The sequence below is a fragment of the Neoarius graeffei genome, chromosome 12 (assembly GCF_027579695.1).
Source record: "Neoarius graeffei isolate fNeoGra1 chromosome 12, fNeoGra1.pri, whole genome shotgun sequence".
Lineage (NCBI taxonomy): Eukaryota > Metazoa > Chordata > Actinopteri > Siluriformes > Ariidae > Neoarius > Neoarius graeffei.
In genome coordinates, this window is record NC_083580.1 from 48,399,652 (window position 1) to 48,421,398 (window position 21,747).

Here is a 21,747-nt window from a genome sequence, read left to right on the forward strand (position 1 = left end):
AAGTTCTGGCGCCTTTTTATTGTAAGGCTTTAAAACCCTCACTCACGACCTGGTCAGTCTCAGGCCTGGGAATGTCTGAGGTTTCTGTTATTTTTATCTTTCTTTAGAAATATTTCCGCTCTTTATGGCTACATTCACATAACCAGACTAACGTGAATCAAACTTTTTTTTTTTGCTTAAAGTGACACATCTGATGTTTTCAGGGCTGCGTGGGCACAGAAATCCAATCTTTTCAAATCAGATTTGGGTCACTTTCATATGTGGTCCTTAATTGGATGCGTATCCAATTTGTGGCCATGTGACATGAATTTTGAACGCTTAGATTCATGTCTATTCAAAAAAAAGAAAAGCACTCGTGGCTTTTTGCCTGTACGCAAGCGTTACTTTATCAGCAGTCACCAGCAATGTGTCAAATCAACAATGGAGAGCTACAGTAGCTGCGAAAACAAGCATCAAAAGGTAGCAGTCTGCCCCCCCCCCCCCCCCCCCAGAAAAAAAAAAAATTCTTGACCTGCTCATGTACAGGTGATGAACTGTTTGCCGTCCTCCAGAGCAAAATATGATGCATGCATTTGCTATCAGTGCATCCAGGTAGTTGGTTTTAATACCATGGGTTGCCTCACAAATATGACGTGCTTTTGTTGGTGGTGAAAGCAGATGACTCGTGCAAAATGCATCGATGTCTGCATGCGTGCCATTTCAGAGGACAGACGTGTTCACATTATAGTTAGATGCAGGTCACTTGTAATTCTGAATAGGAACCGTGAAGATGGGCAAATCCGATCTGAGCAAAAAATCCAAATTGAACAATGAGACTTTTAAAGGAACAGTCCACCGTACTTCCATAATGAAATATGCTCTTATCTGAATTGAGACGAGCTGCTCCGTACCTCTCCGAGCTTTGCGCGACCTCCCAGTCAGTCAGACGCGCTGTCACTCCTGTTAGCAATGTAGCTAGGCTCAGTATGGCCAGCGGTATTTTTTGGGGCTGTAGTTAGATGCGACCAAACTCTTCCGCATTTTTCCTGTTTACATAGGTTTATATGACCAGTGATATGAAACAAGTTCAGTTACACAAATTGAAACGTAGCGATTTTCTATGCTATGGAAAGTCCGCACTATAATGACAGGCGTACTAACACCTTCTGCGCGCTTCTGCAGCGCATTGATACGGAGCTCAGATATCAATGCGCTGCCGAAGCGCGCAGAAGGTGTTAGTACGCCTGTCATTATAGTGCGGACTTTCCATAGCATAGAAAATCGCTACGTTTCAATTTGTGTAACTGAACTTGTTTCATATCACTGGTCATATAAACCTATGTAAACAGGAAAAACGCGGAAGAGTTTGGTCGCATCTAACTACAGCCCCAAAAAATACCATTGGCCATACTGAGCCTAGCTACATTGCTAACAGGAGTGACAGCGCGTCGGACTGCGTCTGACTGACTGGGAGGTCGCGCAAAGCTCGGAGAGGTACGGAGCAGCTCGTCTCAATTCAAATAAGAGCATATTTCATTATGGAAAACGGTGGACTGTTCCTTTAATGGGAACATAACCTACGTCATTGTGGCCTGTGCCCCCCTATTATTATTATTTTTCCCTTTCCTGTGGAAGAGACATTTTTATTGATTTAACTTTGAAAAAGTTAGGTAGTTTTCCAAGTTTTGGGGCACTTTAGTTCCCAGAACCTTTTAGTTCCATACTTCTGTGGATTAAGGACTGGGGGGGGGTGCTTGCTGTACTGAACATCACTGATTGATTGATTGACCAACTATAAGCTTCACAGAATGAACACCTCTCCAACCCAGTGGTCACACAGTCATGTGACACAGCAAATTGGCGGTCTTTTTCATTGTCCTTTATCCCTCAGTTTTTTTTTTTTTTTTTTAAGTAGAATACATCTGATCCCATATAAATGGCTTAACCTGTAGCTGCCGAAACCATGGCAACTGTCAGTGAGCAGCATGGAGTGATCTGAGTGATGCAAGGTGAGCAGTCGTTGGTGCTGTGAATGCAGGGTCACTCATCCTTTTAAAGTGTTTTAGCCAACAATTGATTACCGAAGTATGTTTTATGGTGTGGCACAAATGGCAAAATAAGATGTTTTTGCCTTGCTGAGGTTTTAAAAAGAATGCAACCAAAATGCTAGCAGTACGTTTGTGTTTAAAATGCGTTTTTAAAGAACTTGGACTAAAAACTTGGAAGATTGTTTAGGAGTTGTTCAAGTTGTTTCAAAAGTGCCTTGTTGCAATTACTGAATAAAACGCAGTGTTTGTAATCAGTGATTAGGTGGCGTCATGAAGCAACTCTCACCACCTCTGAAGTTGATTGCTTTCCAATAACTGCATGTCCTGAAGTGTCTTTGTTCCTCTTTTAATAGTCAGTGATTGATTTTATGAATGAATGTCATACTACTGTTTTTAACGTCACATTGTGTTACCGCGTTGCTGTATGCTAGTGAAGCAAGAGCAAACAGGTTTAGAAGCGGCATCAGCGTTAACTTTATATATTCATGCAACATAAGCACAATAATGAACAGCACAGCTTCAGTCTCGATCTCCATGTTCACGCTGTCGCGGTCCTTCTGCTCCCTGCTAAAATATCACTTCTGTTATTTTTAATTAATGTTTCTCAGGTTATTCTAGAGCCTAACAGACACGCACAAAACACACAAGGGTCTCATGAGGAATTGTGGGCTCTTTTTGCAGGTTATGGTCTATGTGCAGCTAAAGCTCAGTATCCCATTGCTGACCTTGTCAAGTGTCTGACCGAGCAGGGCAAGACAGTCAGGTATGTAAACCACACACATGACAGCATTAATATTTTACTGTTCTACAACTTGGCCACATTAATAAAATCATCCCCCCCCCCAAAAAAAAAAAAAAATCTCAGAATTATCCTTAGAATCAGCAAGATGCCCCATAGAGCATAATTTTCTGTGGGTGGAGAATGAAGGCCTTCATCTTTTGTCAATCAGAGCATCGTTAGCCAGTTCTGAGCACTTGGTGCTCTCCTCCAAGCTTATGCAGGCCAATAGGACAGCAGTAGGAACGTCTGGTCACTTGCTTTAATTTTATAAATGTATTTGGCCTTGCTGACGTTTTGTCTTGCAACTCTTTCATGGATTTGTTTTTGCTCAGTCTCTCTCTAAAGCCCGGCGCACACGGGCGATTTTTCCGTCGCAAGTTTCCCCTCTCGTGCGCGCGTAATCTGCGACCTGGTGGGCGACTTGGTGGCACGGTAGATTACAGACAGAAAACATTACTTCCGGTAGCCTTTGAGAGAGGCTACCTGAGGTAGTGTTTGAGGTCAACTAATCGGAGCATGTGCCATAAATAACTCCGCGTACTACGTCACGCTGCCAGAAAACCGAACTTGGAACATCTCGGGTTCGAATTAAAAGAAAAATAGTGAAAGTGCAAATAAATTTCATGGATACTTTTATGTATTGATTCAGCAATATCAAAAGCTGTTGTCAGTAGTATTTCATGTGACAGTGTGTTGATGTTCAAAGAAATAAAATGCTTGATTTTTTTTCTTATTTCAATTTTATAACCGTGTACTGTATACATAGATGTTTAGCAAGACCCCCAAGAAAGGAAAAATAAGGCTGATGCCCTTGTTATAATAAACTGGATATACAAAATAACTTTAGGTCTCTTTTTATATTTAAATATACTCTTGATTTATCGAAGTTTGCTCAACACGGCTCCCAGCAGCATTGGGGGGGGAACAAAACTTGGATAACTGGACGATAATATTTAATATGGATCTAGGAAGAAATATGTTGGCTTATAACGTTTTGGCAGTGCGTAATGACTTCATAATAAACTATGCTAAGTAGTTGGTATTTGTCAATTAATTTGGCATTTTTATGTCGTGATTTCTTGTAAGATGTTCTGCTTCCGAGCAACCAGCAACAATGCCTATGAAAAAAAAAAAATCTATCGCCTTTGACAAATGTTCATATTTGACAGACGAAGGACAAATGCTCGGTTTTCCAGCGGTGTGACATAGTACGTAGAGTTATTTATGGCACGTGCTCTGATTGGTTGACCTCAAAGGCTACCTGAGATAGTGTTTTCTGTCTGTGATCTACTGTGCTGCGGGTGATTTGTGGAGAGGAATGCGAGTCATGTGGAAATCACATGACTACTTCACGGACGGGGATTGGCTTAGGCCAAATAAAAAAAAAAAGTGTGTTTCCGGTAACCCGACCGACCGAGAATTTCGGCGGCGAAATTGCTGACCGTAAAGTTTTTATTACAAATTTCCCTCGATATTTTAGTGTAAGCGGCGTTAGTTTGTCATAATTTTTTGTTTCAACGCATTCAAGTTGTGAAAGAAACGATAAAAAGTAAAATGTTTCGCCGCTTCTATCAGCCCTCCTGCATAAACATGGAAGCGCACTTGTATACTGAAGGAGGAAGGGAAAACTGAGCCGAGCCGCCATTTTGAATCCTCATTCAAGGCTGTAATGCAAATTGCTTCCTCTTCAGTATACAAGTGCACTTCCATGGCAGGAAAAACACTACATTTTGCTGCCTATGTAGTCCCCTATTTATACAAATAGGAGTCATTCAGGATTCAGCCATGTTTTTGCTTGGTGTTTTTGCTCGACCCAAGTTCTACAGTAGGCTAGGCTAGGCCGTCTGCTTTTAATGGAAGTAGCCTAGCCTAGGACGTTATTTTCATGTTATTTCTTGATAAGGTGTTTTCATGTTATTACATGAAAATATCATGAAATAACGTGATAATTTCGTATCATGAAATTACGTGATATGTTATTACATGGTAAATATATTGTAAAAACGTGATAACTTTAACAATATCTTTTCACATAATTACTTGATTCTAAGCCAATTTTTTTTTGAGTGTGGCAGCAATACGCTTCCGTAGATCATAACTCGAACTCTCGCGATATTTTTTTTTTTATTCGTTTAAAGATTTAAAACACTTTTATTTTATGATGTGTAGTATAAAGGATTCTGTGCCAAAATACTATTTTGTAAGATGTTTACTTGTTAATTTTTTCGAACAAAATTAAAAAAAAAATTAAGAGAAAAAAAAACTTTTTCCTACCTACCGACCTTATTTTAGTATTTCATGTTACCTGAAACACACTTTTTTTTTTTTTTTTTTTTTTTGGCCTTAGCTTTTGGAGGTGATCGCTTCATTATCCCTAAGACACGCACACGCGGCGATATCTCTGCAACAAGTCAGCGACTGGCGAGGTTTTTTTGCACAGAATATCAAGCATGTTTGATACCGGCGATCTGTCGCAAGCAACAACAAAAAAAATCGCCGTCGCAAATATCCGCACACGAAGCGATTTTTCGCTTGTGTCAAAAAGTTGCACGACCAAGCGACACAGAATCGCTCGTGCGTGCCGGGCTTAATGGTGAAATCATAAATGCTGACTGGGGAAAATGAGGCCTGGCTGCCTTTGTGATGTCTTGGTTGAGTCATTTGATGTGCTGTTCGAGGAATTTTGGCCTGAAGTTATACAAGAATAACGCACATCATCTGACCAATAAGATTCAGTAATTCACCCTCACTGCGTTTATAGGACATTTTAGCTCGCTACACATTTGCTGGAAAGGTTCTATTTATGTGATGATGCAATTCCGCAGGGATTGGTGGTAATAATCAGGTCTGCGTGTAGTGTAATACAACCCAGCTATCAATTAAATCGGTTTATTGATTGCGTGCCTAAGGGAGCAGTTGATTTTTCACATAAGGCCAGTTGTTATTGGATTAACCCCCCCCCCCCCCGCCCCCCTTAATTTTAGATCAGTTATTGTTGATAAAGGTTGAGCCCGTTTGCATCCTGTTTCAAAAGCAAAGCAGGTTACGTGCCGATTATTGATGAATCTCCATCTTGCTCGATAGTTTGTGAGTCAATATCTGGGAATGTTTAATGTCCTGCAGTTAATGAAACTCCTCCCCTTCCACCTGTGATGACATGCTGATGAGTCATCGGCTGTGGAGTGGTTGGAAAAGTCTAGTAAACAGGAACTCGTTAAGACACGTTCTGCATACTGTAAACATGTGACTCTTCTGCCCTCTGCATCGCTCTGTGTTTGTCTGGGTGTCGGGGATTTTTTTGTTTGTTTGTTTTTTTCCCCCCTTTCCCCCTCCACCTTTGTTCCATTAGATAGTAGTTATTGTTAATGTTCTTGCCACACTCTTAACACGCAGAGAGACTAATTGCTAACCCTTGAGATCCTTAAAAGGGTCTCACTACACACACACACTAATCAGTTCCAGGATGTTGGTGTTTCTTGCCAACCTGTTCTGCTCAGATGGGGGGGGTGAAGTGTTGGTCAGACAGTGTTGTTCAGAATTGATCAGCGTTTTGCTATTTTGGAAGCGGTGTGTCTCCTGTGCTGAGCGTTCAGGGTTGGGGGTCTGGGTTGCATATTTCACGGGTCTCCGATTGTGCTGCGGTGAAGCATTTAGGAAGGGAGAAAAACAATTTGTAGCATGGTTAAATGACTCGTTCCAAGCCGTTCCACTCATGTTTGTTCCCCCCGCCCCACCTGGTTGGGCACAACCATTTCACTCGGGCATGGAGGAGTGGAGTGGAGAGGAGAAGAGAGAGGCAGGCCGGAAGCTTGTGTAATTTTGCTGCGTTCGTTTGATGTGGGAGCCCAACAGCTGCTTCCTATTAGTGCATTTGCAGTTGATTAGAGGGGGAGATGGGTGGCCAAAGAGTGGACAGATTAGGTTAGTGTTCCCGTCCTCGTCAGTTTCCCCCTCCTCCTTTTACTTCCCCGCCTCCTTGCTCTTTTAGGGATAATTAGTTTGGGGTGTCGTCCTGTTGAGGACGCCGTGGGTAGAGCGGCAAATCGCTTGTGTTCTGTTTGCCTGCACATCGGAGGTTTTCTTAGGAGTCTTTAACGTTCCTTAATCTGTCATGCTAAAAATGAAGTTGAGTGCACGTTGGAATTTTCGTAATGGCAGGTGTGTGTTTGCATGCTTGAAGTAATTGTGAATGCAGAACCAGGCCTGGATACTGCACCGTCCACCTCCTATCCACAGCTGCAGCTTACCACAGATGCTGATTGACAAATCCCATGTATGAGACTTTTGATGTTTGTCCTCTCACAGCTGATCACAGCCTTTTCTCCCCCCCCTCAAACTGTGGCACTTGTTTTTTCTCAGAGCCGACAGATGACGATGCGATGACACTTTGGCACAGGAGGTCCTTCGTGTTTTATATTGAGAATGAAATAAACAATATTCTACTTTAATGATCTGCCACCAAAATTGAAAAAATCCAATTAATATAATTGAATTCAGATTCAACATGTGGAGACAACACTCGGTCGTTTCCTGAATGCTGAGAAGGCATGAATGACCGTATCTGTGTTTGTGTCTAATACTGGATAAATCTTTATCAGAGTTTACGTTTTGGCGGCAGGAGGCATTTAAACATTGATTTAACGGATTTGTTAATTAGTGATCTAATCTTTGGCAAAGATTTATATTCATGTTTTTTTTCCTGACCAACAAGGTAGCTGCAAAAAAAGCTTCCTATGAGGAAATGTTTTTATTTAGGTGTCTAATGACAAAAGCAGTCATAGCATTTTTACTTTGCGTCTTGTTCGAGGCAAGAAAAGGTCAAACAAGCTGAAACTTATTTAACTCGACTGCTCGAGTCATCTGGGTTTTTTATGGCAAAGTCGGGTCATAAAGGCACTCGGCAGCCTCAGGGGCCTGATCCTCTTCCTCTAGCCATTTCCCCTCAGTGTGCATCTTTACTACTGCTAGCGTTAGAATGATAGACTCGGCTGCATCTTATTTCCTCTCCTCTCTTAACCTCTTCAAATGGTCTGACCCTCGGTTCTACAACATCAGGCAAGGCTAAAGGCTTCTCTGTAGTATGCAGGTCTATGATCATCGGTCCTTTGGAACCAGCGGGCGTGTGAAATTTTGTTTGCTGTGCAGGTTCGGCATCCACCCCGTTGCTGGGCGCATGCCTGGGCAGCTGAACGTGCTGTTGGCTGAAGCTGGTGTGCCATACGACATTGTTCTTGAGATGGATGAGATCAACCATGATTTCCCTGGTATAGTGTTGTGGTTTTGTTTTGTTTTTTCCTTAAAAGTTATCAATTGTTAACCACAACAATTTGTTTTAATCCGTTCTTGTGGCCGTGTTCAGAAACTGACCTAGTGCTGGTCATCGGAGCCAACGACACCGTGAACTCAGCGGCTCAGGAAGACCCCAACTCAATCATCGCTGGAATGCCAGTGCTGGAAGTGTGGAAGTCCAAACAGGTGAGCCTTCCCTACTGCTTTGTTATGAAACCACATCATTAACCCAGCATTAAGACAAATAAAATCCCAACGTCCCATTAATTAAACTCTTGCAGGGGGCGTCGTGGCTCAGGTGGTTAAGGCGCCATACCATGTATGCGGGCGACGCGGGTTCGATTCCGGCCCGAGGTCATTTCCCGATCCCTTCCCGTCTCTCTCTCCCGCTCATTTCCTGTCTCTACACTGTCCTATCCAATAAAGGTGCAAAAAGCCCCAAAAAATATCTTTAAAAAAAAAAAAAAACTCTTGCGTCAACATTCTGTTTCACACAACACCTCTAAAATGCGTCACTTTTACTTCTACTGAAACGTCATTTGTTTTTTCAAACGTTCTCATTTTCAGGAATAAGTTAAATCACTAATGTTGGGCTGTTTTAAATGCAGACCTTCAACAGCCAGTCAGAGTATGCCTGGTGACTGAAACGAATAATTAGCAGCAACTAATTAAAGTAGAGATTAGGTAAAGGTTACGCAACCCTTTTAATTATACTAATCACATCACTTTTGTTTCAAGAATAATTAAAAAAGTTTGGTTGAATGCTGACTTCTTAAACTGCATACTATTTAATACTTGCTATCCTAATTAACATCACGTTATCATTATACCCATTATAAAATTATCTCAGAAAAGGAAATGTGTAATTCTCTCAGGATAAATAATCTCTGGCCATCCTCCTGCTCCTGCCGTGTTGGCTAGCTTCCACCCTCCACACTGCTAGATAGCTACTTTGCATAATGCACAGGAGAAATGATTCATACAGAACGCAGGTGTGATGGTGTAAATGCTCTGATTGGTTTAAGGAACAGACATTTTATATCCAGGTACAAGTAACACCTTTATGAGAGAGAGAGAGATGCTCTCTCAAGGATGAGACTCATGCCCCAGATCCTCTCTCTCATGGGTGCAGGTGGGGCTTTTAGAAAGGTTCAGATCTCTAACTTGGCATTCAGGGCTTGACATTAAGGGCTGCCCGACTGCCCAGGGCAAGTGAAACGTGCATTTGGGCAAGTGGGATATGTCCCTGACATGCCTGACCGGGAAAGTTGGAAGGAGCATATATTATGAGCTAGCACCACAAAAATGGTGCTTTTTGATCTTTTCTTTCCGTTCCTAAAAGCGTCCCTCGCTATGTATCCGCCATTATGTCTTGGCTGTTTTCTTAGTCTCGGTTTCATTTACTGCTTTGCACGTTGTTTTATATCCCCCCGCTGTTGTAGTATGGTACGTGTACTGTTTAGACCCCTTGTGCATGAACGCCACGCATCACACGATAATTACAGCTGGGGTCAGACAGACACCATCTTTCATGCAAGCAAGGCTTAATCTGTCTTCAGTATGGTTAATTTTTGCACTGTTTTTGCTTGTTCAAACAGAAATAAATAAAAGGCATTACCGTCTCCCCGCGATCAAGAAAAATGTTAACAAATAGAAGCAAATGCTTCAAGAACAACAAGGAAATGAGTGGTTAAAGAATACGAGGAGCGGAGCTCGGCCTGAAAACTCCAGAGAAATTCACGACTGTATTTAAAATGTATTTTACAAAAATAAAGTCGGAAGTGAGGATGGAAGAGTTTGCTTAAGAATCTCGTTTTATTCATTTTTTTTTTTTTCTTCTGCTTGCGTTTGAGTTAGCTCCTTCATGAAAGTGTTTTGATTTTCTTAAAGGTAAAGCCACTTCCTTATTCGACACTGAAAACCCAGATTGGTTTCAAACAACTCGGAAATAAAACCTCAACAGGGAGCGACATGCGCGATAAATCCTGAAAGAACAGAACAGATTAAGAGCAGAGAGAGCTGGAGCTTCATTTCTGTTATCAGAGGAACACAGTCTTGTGCAAAATTATTTTATATATCGTGGGTTTTTCAATTTTTTTTTTTTTAAATCTACCTCTAGGTTTAAAAAAAAAAAAAAAAAACAATCCCCCCACACTGCGTCATGATAGATTGGCTGCACTGATTCAGCTACGGGTTGCCAGGTCTATATATAACACAACCTGCACACTAAAAAATTTTAAACTCAAACATTATCCTGTCTGTCATGACGCAGCATGGGGGGGGGGTGTTTAAATCTAGAGGTGGATGATATAACAAAAAAAAAAGTACTGTTCAAAAGTCTTGGCACCCTATTTTCTTCATACAAACTGTTAGATTTCTATTTTATGATTTCTACATTATCGAGTAATGAACCTACAGTCTTGAGAGTTCTACACAAACACACCAAACTTTCCATTAGCTGCATGTGCGTGAAATGGAAATAAATGGACTAAGGCAGGAAAAACTATTTTGGATAAAATTGTTATTGTCCGTTACAAGTAAAAGTAAAAAGTAACCAATAACCAAACTTCAACTCAGTGTGTGATCTTCATTTTATGTTGCAATTCATAACTATTCTATGGTTTTCCTAAAAAAAAAAAACCCCAAAATGTAGTACTTGCAAAATAGGGGGCAAGTGATCATATTTGGGGGGTGCAAGTGCGAGTGGGTTTAAAAGTTATCAAGCCCTGGCTTTGTGGGAAATATAACATTTTCAGAGCTAGTACTCATCCAAGAGCGTTTTCAAGCTTAGCCTGAATACCGCGTCCGTACCCAGGACTGATTCTGGGCTTGTTTGATGGAAGGGCTCCTGTGTATACAGGTTTGCACACTGGTGGACACTAGTTTCCTTTTTTTTTTAATAATTATGTATTTTACTTTGTTACCAACACTCAGGCAGTGAAGAACAGAGTTTTTTGGATGCATGGCATGTCATTGTGCAGGAATACCTGCAAACAAGGAGCTGTTCTTGTAGAAGAAGCTTCTGAATCATGCAGGTTGGCATGAGACCTGCATTCTCCTCATTGCTCTCAGTACAAGCAGGTGCAACAAAAAGGTGCACTAATTGCACTAATTACAGTGCTCCAGCCCTATGAAACTCTGGCTGAATATATCAGTGAGGCATTCTGTCTCATCACTGATCACAGCCCTTCCACACCATCAGGAAACATGAAGCAGAGTGTAAAGTGACTAGTTGACCCAGTCGTGTTGCTTGGCATGTAGTACCATGTGTGGTTAGCTTTCACACCACAGTTCAATGGAAGCAAGCCACAGACCACCGTTTTCAAGAAGGCCAGCGATCAACTTCTGAGCCCGGAAACAGTTTTTACATTTGACCAAATGTACAGAATGTGTGAAAACGACCCAAATATGGTTTGATGTGTCTCTCTTATCCCCAACCTCCGGTTAAGTCAGGGGTGTGTTGGTACTGTAGATTTCTTCCCACTGTACTTGTTCATTTGCATTCCTTCTGGGCAAGAATGAACCCTTTCAACCGAAGTTTATCCTAAAGGCTTTTTTGGTGACTGGGCTCTTCCAGAGGCAGTTAAACTAACTTTGTAGTGACATTTACTGACGACATGATTTTGTTGGATGGATTTGAGATTGTCGCTTTTAGCTGATAGGCTGTGAATCTGCTGCCAGAGTACTGATTGCTCCCAGATTCTGAGTAGCTTTTATACATTACTGAGCCCAGCTGCAGCCTGAATAAAGAGGCAGCGGGCTACACGTACACCCTGAGAAATGACATAGCGGAAGCTGCAGTGAGACGACAGTCAGGTGGAATTTTGCTTTGCCTTTTCCAAGCCCGATCCTTCATCACCCTGCCACCAGTGATCATCTGCAGCACGGAGGGTGATGTTTAAAAAGGTTGTGGCATCCCATTTCGGTGTCACCAGATGAGGTTGTTTTTGTTCCAAGTATCCTTGAGCACCACCGATGCAAAGAGACCAGCAGCACAGCGAGGACTCTCCTCTCCTGGTTTTACTTATTCAATTAGCGAAAAGAGTTGCTGCTTCCCAACCAGATGCTCCCAATCACGGCACAGCTCTCGCTCGCTTTCCCAGGAAGCGCTCGGCTCGGGTTCTGCGCCCGAGACACTAATGACGCTTAATTTTGTAAATGGCAGATACTTAAATAACCATTAGATGCTAGAAGCATGAGCTGGTTTTCTCTTTCTCTCAACTAATGTACCTACAAATACAAGGCTAAAGTCTAACACACTTTTACTTACAGGTGCAGTACAGGGTTTTAAGAAAATAGTGTTGTGGTGTTTGGCCTTAACTACCTTCAGTGACCTCGATCAATAATATTTTACAGTGAAAGGTCAAGTTTGGTCAAAAATGAAAGGTATGCAGTTTCCCATCTTTTAGCCAAAGCAGGTTTTGTGGCTGAGATTTGGGTTTTTTTTTTTTTTTTTTTGCACTGGATGATGGATGATGAGTAATGGAAATTGGTCTCATCTCAAACAATTTTTCCATAAATGCATGCCCAGATCTTTATATTCTGGCAATATATGAACATCTTTAAATAGAATATTACTGATCATGTTTCCTATTGTCCTCAGCATCCCTTACAGTTTTCCACTACGATCTTTAAACTGAACATACACTGGCATAAAAACAATGATGTCCAAGATGGCCACCTTCCTAACGTACCAGTCTTCTCTGAGGCTTTTTTCATGGTTTATAGAAGACTGTAAATCCCTCTGTGTCCTAAAATCAGGCATACAATTACCCTGCTTGGCCTGGCCTTGTGCTGATTTAGCGTTGCTTTTCATGTCTACAAAGTTTAAGCTAACAGTTTTATCTTGCTCAAAGTTTTCCTTACATCCAGGCCCAAATTTTTTATACAGTTGCTTCAAACCATTATCATTGTTATGAAACCTCTTTTTCAGTAGCACAGGTAGTCTGTATTGACAAATTTCAGAGTTCAGTTTTCTTTGAAATTCTGCAAGTTGGAACCTAGAAAGGGAAATGAGACAGAATTGCACTTGGAAAAAAAATTTAACCACATTGTCAAGTATGCGTGACGTCAAAAACATGAAGAATGAGATGTGGTTTGATGGTGAGACCGATTTTCATTACTTTTTTTTTTTTTTTGCAACAGCCTCGACACCAAACACATTTTGGATGATTGAATACATTTAGGATAAATGGTGTGTCACAAACCCAATGTTTTTGCCAAACGTTTTCTTATAATACAGACACTTTTTTTTTTTTTTTTTTTTTTAAAATAAATTCCCCTCATGTTTTTGGTACCACAGTTAAATTGGATCAGCTCTGCTTGGCTGAACTGGCGATTAAACAGTAAGATCTTTGCTTTCCTTCCAGGTCATTGTGATGAAGAGGTCTCTGGGTGTGGGCTACGCGGCCGTGGACAACCCCATTTTCTACAAACCTAACACCTCAATGCTTTTAGGAGATGCCAAGAAGACATGCGACGCGTTGGCTGCTAAAGTGCGTGAAGGTTAATGCCCAAGTTCTGGAGTACTGGGTGTCCATGAGGGAAGAAAAATTGCTGCACCCTTTTTAGAGGCAACAGGGTGTACAAATTGACCATTATACCCCTTAGACAAAGTAGAAATGATAAAGCTCCACTCCTTGCCACACTCCTATTTTCCTCCCCATCTGTGAAGGTTTAGTTTGTTTTTGATAAGTATTTGTGTTCTGCCTAATTTAATTGTACTCTAAAGTTAAAAAAAAAAAAAAAGAAACCTTTCGATTCAGTAGGAGCTAAACACAACTTGTCAGGGAATTTTTTTTTTTTTTCATCTGTTTGTCAATTATTTTAATCCGTAGGTTTTTAAGAGGGAACAGAGCATAATAAGGGTTAAGTGACCAGCCTGTGAAACCATAAAAGATGGAATGGGCCTTTTTATTTATTTATTTTTTTAAAAATTTTTTTGGATGCAATGCAATATTTTTATTTCATACCTCATTAAGGAGTCCTGGATCTGAAGAATCAATATCAGAAAATTACAAAGCAGATCAGAGGTGAGCTTTATCCTTCTGTCTAATTAAATAAACAAGACAACCGCCAGAATGATGTTCAGGTCTAGTCTCATGCTGGTTCGTGTGCCACGTCTTGTTTCCTACTTCACATGCCAAGTCCATTTATGACAGTTTTGTTTGGCATTTTTTGACTGCTGTTAATAATACAAAGCATTATGAGGAAGAACACAACAGACCCTACCTCTTGACAGTATTAAACCTGACCAAACGATCCTGTATGACGAAGACGATTACCCAAAGCACATGTCCCACCTACTGTTTTACGTAATCTGCAGCAGCATTAATACATCCAGCTTGCTCCTTGATTTTAAGCAGATCTGCTTAATACTTTTACACCATTTCAAGTAACAGTTGGCATCATGTTTTTTTTTTAAAGAAAAGCAAACAACTTTTTCTCCCCCAAACCAACAGCTGAATAAAAAAAACAAGAAATAAGCAATAAAGCAATCACAACATAGGAAATAAATGGGATTTTAAAAAAAATTAAGCGGTTTCTATTTGATGATATGCAGATGTTCTCACTCCACTTTTTACTGTGTGTTATGTAGAAATATTGAGGCTCTTAAATATTCTTTGTGCAAAAAGAAGTGAAAGTGAAGAGAAAAACATTTCATTGTGTCATGGTTAGCAGACTAAATGAGTTAATGATGGACTGAAGTTTTTTTTTCTCCTCTCTGCAATTAATCGTGAAACATCGCTCTTAATAAACATCTAGATTTAAAAAAAACAACACTGATTTCTATCATTTCTATAACTTTCATGTTTCTACCTTGAAGATGGTACAAAGGTTTTTACGTTGGTAAGCAAGCTTGCCATGCGAAATTGAATTGTTTGTATCGCACTTTATCTTTCACACGTGCTCTGATAAGAGGTATCTGCACAAGTGGCAGTGATTGCCCATTGTCACTGTCGAGGTGATCCTATGCAGGATCGTGTGTGGTTTTTTTTCTTGCCCCTATGATGCTTGGTGGGATTGCATGAGTTTATCATGAGGGTTCTTTCACTTTGGCAACAAGTGACACTCAGACATTGATGATATCTGTCTGCACCTTTTTCCATGCTTAAAGGAATGACTTGGTGAAAAAATCACACTTGCACAATTTACCTTGCTTACCCGAGATATAGCTTTGCACCAGCTTCATCCTTTCTTCAGCTGACATGGTTAAGTTAGGCTACGTCCACACTAATGTTTTAGTTATAAAACCGTGTTTTAAAATGATCTCCATCCAGATGAGTGTTTTAGCTCTATCAGAAATAATCTGCGCCCATACTAACACCTGAAAAGGCATATCACATGACCATTCTTGTACACTGGGCATGCGTGTGCCGATATAAATGGTTGATGCCAATGGTTTTCAATCCGGAAAAGGGTCAAGTTCTAGGAGTGGGGAAGGATACGTCATGATGGATAAAACCCAATCAGGAAGTGAACGCGTGGATGTCCGAGTCATCATTTCCAAACATCTCCATTTTGCCAGTCTACATTTAAAGGCTACCCTGGAGTTTTCGAATTAAAACAGGGCCAGCGGAGTTTCTAAAAATCTCCATTTTAGTAGCTAGAAAATTCTGGAGTAGTGCCGACACACAGCGTAAATGTAGGAAAATTGATGCTCTAAAACATAATCTGGATGTGTAGTGTAGTCTTGTTTAAAATCTTGCAGTAGTAGTCCATTTTTACAAATTCTAGTTCAACCTGGAACTGGGTCCTGGGGCCTGGAAACGCACAGCTTTCTGTGAGGAGGGCCTTGGAGAACAAAATTTAAACCACATTAACGAATTTGCGTGTGATCACTGATTATCTTTATGCAGGTTTCTAGATGCATTTAAGATGATGAACTTGGGTGGGATTGGCATTTATTTTCTGCCCATATGAGTGTGTGAAGTTGAGGGTGGGAATCCTCATCAGGATTGCATGAGTTTGTCATGAGGGCTCTTTCACTTCGGCAACAAGTGGCACTCAGGCACGATGGTATCTCTCGCCGCACCTTTCTCCTGGGGATTGTTACAAGTGCTCTGGGTAGCTACAATCAGGCCTGTTTCCAATATCATGGAATACGAAGATCTCATCTCTTCATATTCCAAAGCCTAACAATGATGTCTGCTTTTATTTAACATGACCTCGCCCTTCCATCTCAGCGGTGCTAGTTGTTGTTTGTGGCTGGGTTCACATTTGAGCATCATGGTTTATAATTATAATGGTTTCAGATCTGAATTCTTGTCTGAACTCAAAAGCACCATAAATGAATAAGAGGTTAAAATGTAAAGCCATCTCATTTCTGTTTTCATAACACGCAATCAGCACTAGGGTTGTTACAGCTCCATGAGTAGACATTTCCATCCTTATACACAGCCATTCTCTTTTTCTGTTTATAACAACTGGATAAATATTGACAGTGTAAGAGATTTTATTCAAGCCTTTTTTTTCTGGAAAGATTTGTACAAAAATTTTTGCAAAACATTATTTCGTTTTGTTTTGTTTTGTTTTTTTTTCTTCACCACAGACCTGTGTATGTGAAGCGATAAATTTAATACGGACACTTGTAATTTTATACATCCCCAGTTCCAAAAAAGTTGAGAAGCTGCACAAGCTAAATAAAAGCAGAACCGGTTTGATTTGATTAGGCCGCGTCCAGTGTGATCAGTAAGTGCAGCTGCTGTTTGAGCTTTTGTTTAAATCCCATTTCTGTTTTGTCTCTTTACATTCAAACCTCATACTGGATAATTTTAATATAAAACTCCAGGTTTGTACATGTATTTGTAGAACCAGAGCAGGTGGGTGGAGGACAGAAGCACAGCAGGCCAGAGCTGAGTTCTCAGAAACTTTTATTTTCTGTGGTATATGTGGCTTTTCAGCTCATTCTCACACGCACACCCATGCATTCTGGTCGGGAGAGAGCTCCCTTTCTCTGCTCTCTCTCCTTTTATAGGGCGCGGTCACTGGGGAAGACCCACAAACACAGGTTAATTCACGTCAGGTGCAGTGATTCTGCCACTTACCTTCCCTGACTCTGCCCTCCATTCACAGACCGACGCTGGACCACGCCCCCGCTGCCACATACCCCCACTGCCCGACTCAGGCTGGGGAGCCATCCAGCCTGCAGCTGACTCCCCCCCCGATGGGAGAGGAAATCCGCCACGACCATCTGCGCCCCCCGGCCTGTGGACCACCTCGAACTTAAATGGCTGGAGTGCCAGATACCAACGGGTGATCTGCGCATTGGCATCCTTCATGCAGTGGAGCCACTGGAGGGGCGCGTGGTCTGAACAGAGGGTGAAAGGGCGTCCCAGTAGGTCGTAGCAGAGGGCGAGGACCGCCCACTTGATGGCGAGGCACTCCTTTTCTATGGTGCTGTACCGGCCCTCACGCACAGACAGCTTCCGGCTGATGTACAGCACTGGACGGTCCTCCACCTCCTGGGACAGAACAGCCCCCAGCCCTCTGTCCGACACGGCTGTCTGCAAAACAAAGGGGAAAGAAAGCCCTCAGAGAAAGCCCGCTGGCATTGCTCCGTCCACTGGACCGGATCTGGTGCCCCCTTTTTATACCCTTTTTCCACCAAATCAGTTCCAGGGCTGGTTCACAACTCGTTCAACTTGCAAGCCAGCGGAGAACCAGTTTGCTTTTCCATAGCTCGCGGTGCTAAGGGAAGACACGTCATTACGTCGCTGTATACGTCAGTTACGTCGCTACGTTTGCATAAACCTTGGCGCAAATATCAAAGCAAAAACAACACAGAAGAAGCAGCAGCAACATCAACAATAATAATAATGGATGACTTCGCGTTTGTACAGCTGCTGCTTCTTGTCGCTTAAAAATGGCAATCTTTTGCGGTCTTGTTATTGTTGTTGGTCTTAACAACTCCCCCCCCCCCCCCCCCCCCCCCCCCCGATGCAAGCGGTTCTTTCCTCTGGCCCAGCAAAGAGTTGGTGCTAGCCTGGAACCGGTTTTTCTGGCCCCAGAGCCAGTTCTTTGTCAGTGTAAACAGAAAACCCGGTTCCAAACTAAGCACTGGCCACGAACCAACCCTGGAACTGCTTTGGTGGAAAAGGGGCATTAGTGAGATCAGTCGGGGGCTGGTGACATCCGAATAATTAGCTATAAACCTACGATAGTAGCCAGCCAGCCCCAGGAACTGTCTCACCACATTTTTGGTCTTGGGCCTCGGGCAGGCCTCAATTGCTGCTGTCTTATTAATTTGGGGACGCACCTGCCCATTGCCCAAGTGGAAGCCCAGATACTGTACTTCCACCCGCCCAATCGCACACTTCTTTGGGTTGACTGTGAGACCCGCTTGCCTCAGCGACCTAAGGACGGCCCTTAGGTGTTTTAGGTGTCGCGGCCAGTCATTACTATAAATAATGATGTCCAAGTATGTGGCCGCGTGGGAGTGGAGGACCCTATCCATAAGCCGCTGGAACGTAGCAGGCGCCCCAAACAGCCCAAAAGGAAGTGTGACGAACTGGTGTAAGCCAAACAGTGTGGAAAAGGCGTTTTTTTTTTTTTTCTCGGGATAATGGAGTCAAAGGAATCTGCCAATATCCCTTTGTCAAATCCAGTGTCGAAAAAAATGAGCCATGCCTAGTCGATCAAGCAACTCGTCAATACGAGGCATTGGGTACGCATTGAATTTAGACACCGCGTTGACTTTTCTATAGTCCACACGGAACCGGACCGACCCATCGGCCTTGGGAACCAAGACCACCAGGCTGCTCCAGTCACTGTGGGACTCCTCGACGATGCCCATTTCGAGCATGGCCTCGAGTTCTTCCCGAACCACTTTTTTTTTTGTGTGTGTGTGTGTGTGTGTTCGGGCAGTCTGTAAGGGTGGCTGCGCACTACCACCCCTGGGGGCGTCTCAATGTGGTGTTCTATGAGGTGGGTGCGGCTGGGCAGGGATGAGAAAACATCAGAAAATTCTGTCTGCAACTGGGTGACCTCTGTGAGTTGGGTCGGGGAGAGGTGGTCTCCACAGGGGACCGGAGCGGTGGGCGATGTCAAGTTTCCTTTTTGAACCTCCGACCCCAGCTTCGCCTTCTCTGGAACCACCGACACCAACGCCACAGGGGCCTCCTTGTTCCAAAGTTTTTTAACAGATTGAGGTGGTAAATCTGTAACGCCCCACCCCGTCCATTCGCCGCACCTCCTAGTCGACATCCCCGACTCGCCGTGTGATCTCAAAGGGTCCTTGCCACCTGGCGATCAATTTGGAGCTCGATGTGGGCAACAGCACAAGTACTTTATCTCCCGGTGTGAATTACCTAAGGCGCGTGCCCCTGTCGTACAGATGGACTTGACGTTCTTGGGCCTGCCGTAAATTCTCCAGGGTTAGGTGTGTGAGTGTGTGGAGTTTAGCGTGCAGGTCAATAACGTATTGAATTTCGTTTTTACTTGTTTAAGGTCCTTCCTCCCAATTTTCACGCAGCGCATCTAGAATGCCATGCGGCTTACGCCCATATAATAATACAAACGGAGAGAACCCCATGGAGGCTTCTGGGACCTCTCGCACTGCGAATAACAGGGGCTTGAGCCATTTATCCCAGTTGCATGCGTCCTCGCTTACAAATTTTGGAATTGTTCTTGAGGGTGCGATTGAACCATTCAGCTAAGCCATCCGTTTGTGGGTGATGCAAGCTGGTGCGGATAGGCTTAATTCCCAGTAACCCATACAGTTCGCGCAGTGTGCGTGACCTAAACGTAGTGCCTTGATCAGTCAATCTCTTTGGGGATTCCAACCCGGGAGATGACGCGGAAGAGCGCTTCTGCATACTACGTGCTGAGATATTGTGAAGAGGCACTGCTTCCGGATATCGCATTGCATAGTCCACCAGGACTAAAAGCAATATCCTCGTGTTGACCGATCTAATGGCCCGACGAGATCCATCCTAATTCTTTCGAACGGGGTCTCGATTAATGGCAGAGGGCGCAAAGGCGCTTTTGGAATGGCCACGGGATTTACTAACTGGCATTTGGGGCACGCCATACACCACCTACGGATATTGCCGCGAATCCCTGGCCAATAGAACCGGACATGGAAGTAGGAAATGGTAGGGCACCGCTGGTGCAGTGGGCCAGCTGGGGTGGAGCCGGCCCCCGCCTCCACGGTGGGGGAATGGGGTGAGGACAAGAAACAGAAGGGGAGAGAGAGAAGAGAGGGGAGAAGGGGAGACGCGCTGTCCTGCCATCAGCTTGATGGCCTGATCCAGCGACACCTGGGCGATGGCACTGGACCCACTCTGCTGTTCCTTCCGGAAGTCGGGCGATGAACTGTTCCAGTGCCACCAGATCGATGATTCCCTCGGCGTCACAGTTGCTGGCCCTCAGCCACCGCCAGCAGGCGTCCCGGAGTTGCTGGCCAAACGCGAACGGCTGGCCGACCTCCTCCAGGCGCAGAGTGCGGAAGCGCTGCCGTTGTTGTTGTTCCGGGGTGCGCCCCACACATTGGAGGATGGCCCTGTGAAGGTCGGCGTAGACCTGTCGGCGGGGAGCTGTAACGCGGTCAGCTGCGCCTCGCCTGTTAGCAGGGGGAGGAGACACGCCGCATGCCGTTCCACCGGTCAACCCCATGCCTCTGCTGCCTGCTCAAAAAGAGCAAGGAAGGCTTCGGGGTTGTCATGCAGACCCATCTTCGTTAGGGTGAGGTGGGGAGGGTCCGTGGTGATGGTGGAACCTGCCGACGCAAGCAGGTGCCGGAACGCCTGGCGATCTTCCTGTTGTGCCAGCACCAGGGCTTCGAACCGTTGCTCCTGCTCCTTCCGGAGGGTGACCAGTGCCTGGCGGTGGCTCTGTTGGGCCAAGGCGAGGGCATGGACCAGGTCCTTGAAGGGGAAGGACTCCATGGGGCTGTCTCCTTCTGCGCTCCTGGGTTTTGGCACCACTGTAGAACCAGAGCAGGTGGGTAGAGCACAGAAGCACGGCAGACCAGAACTGAGTTCTCAGAAACTTTTATTTTCTGGGGTGTATATGTGGCTTTTCAGCTCATTCACTCTCTCACACACGCGCGCACATGCATTCTGGTCGGGAGAGAGCGCCCTTCCTCTGCGCTCTCCTTTTATAGGGTGCGGTCACTGGGGAAGACACCCAAACAACACAGGTTAATTCATGTCAAGTGCAGTGATTCTGCCACTTACCTTCCCTGACTCCACCCTCCATTCACAGACCGACGCTTGACCACGCCCCCGCTGCCGCAGTATTATATAAACGTTCAATGTTAAGCACCAAAATCCTTCGGAATTTTAAATACTTTTGCTGATCTTAGAGTGCATATCCCTGTTGAGGTGTGGTCCCCCCCAAAAAAAATCAGTGAAATACTGGCAGAAAATCTCTGGAGCAGTCATGTCTATCCTGTAGCAATAAGACAAAAGGTGAAAGTTGAATTTTAATTGGTTTGAGACAGCTGGAAATCATATCGTTTCCACAAAGCTACATACAACAACCGCGATTCCATAAATTTGGGAAACTGTGTAAAGCATAAATTAAAAAAAAAAAAATAACGATTTGCAAATCTTGGAAACCCGACATTTCATTGAAAATGGTACAGAGACAACATATCAAATGTTGAAACTCAAATTTATTTATCTATTTTTTTGAAAAATAGATGCT

The 21,747-nt window shown here is 43.5% G+C and overlaps 1 protein-coding gene across 4 annotated transcripts in view; it reads left to right on the forward strand.

Moving 5' to 3' along the window:
- The window catches only part of nnt (nicotinamide nucleotide transhydrogenase), a 113,700-nt gene extending 98,823 nt beyond the window's left edge, over positions 1-14,877 (forward strand). For all 4 annotated transcript variants that reach the window (XM_060935953.1, XM_060935955.1, XM_060935951.1 and 1 more), the window contains exons 19-22: positions 2,709-2,790; positions 7,954-8,072; positions 8,168-8,283; positions 13,467-14,877. In XM_060935953.1, the coding sequence (XP_060791936.1) occupies positions 2,709-2,790; positions 7,954-8,072; positions 8,168-8,283; positions 13,467-13,607 (458 nt within the window). In that variant the 3' untranslated portion in view covers positions 13,608-14,877. The remainder of the gene's footprint in view (positions 1-2,708; positions 2,791-7,953; positions 8,073-8,167; positions 8,284-13,466) is intronic.
- The last annotated feature ends 6,870 nt before the right edge of the window (positions 14,878-21,747 follow it).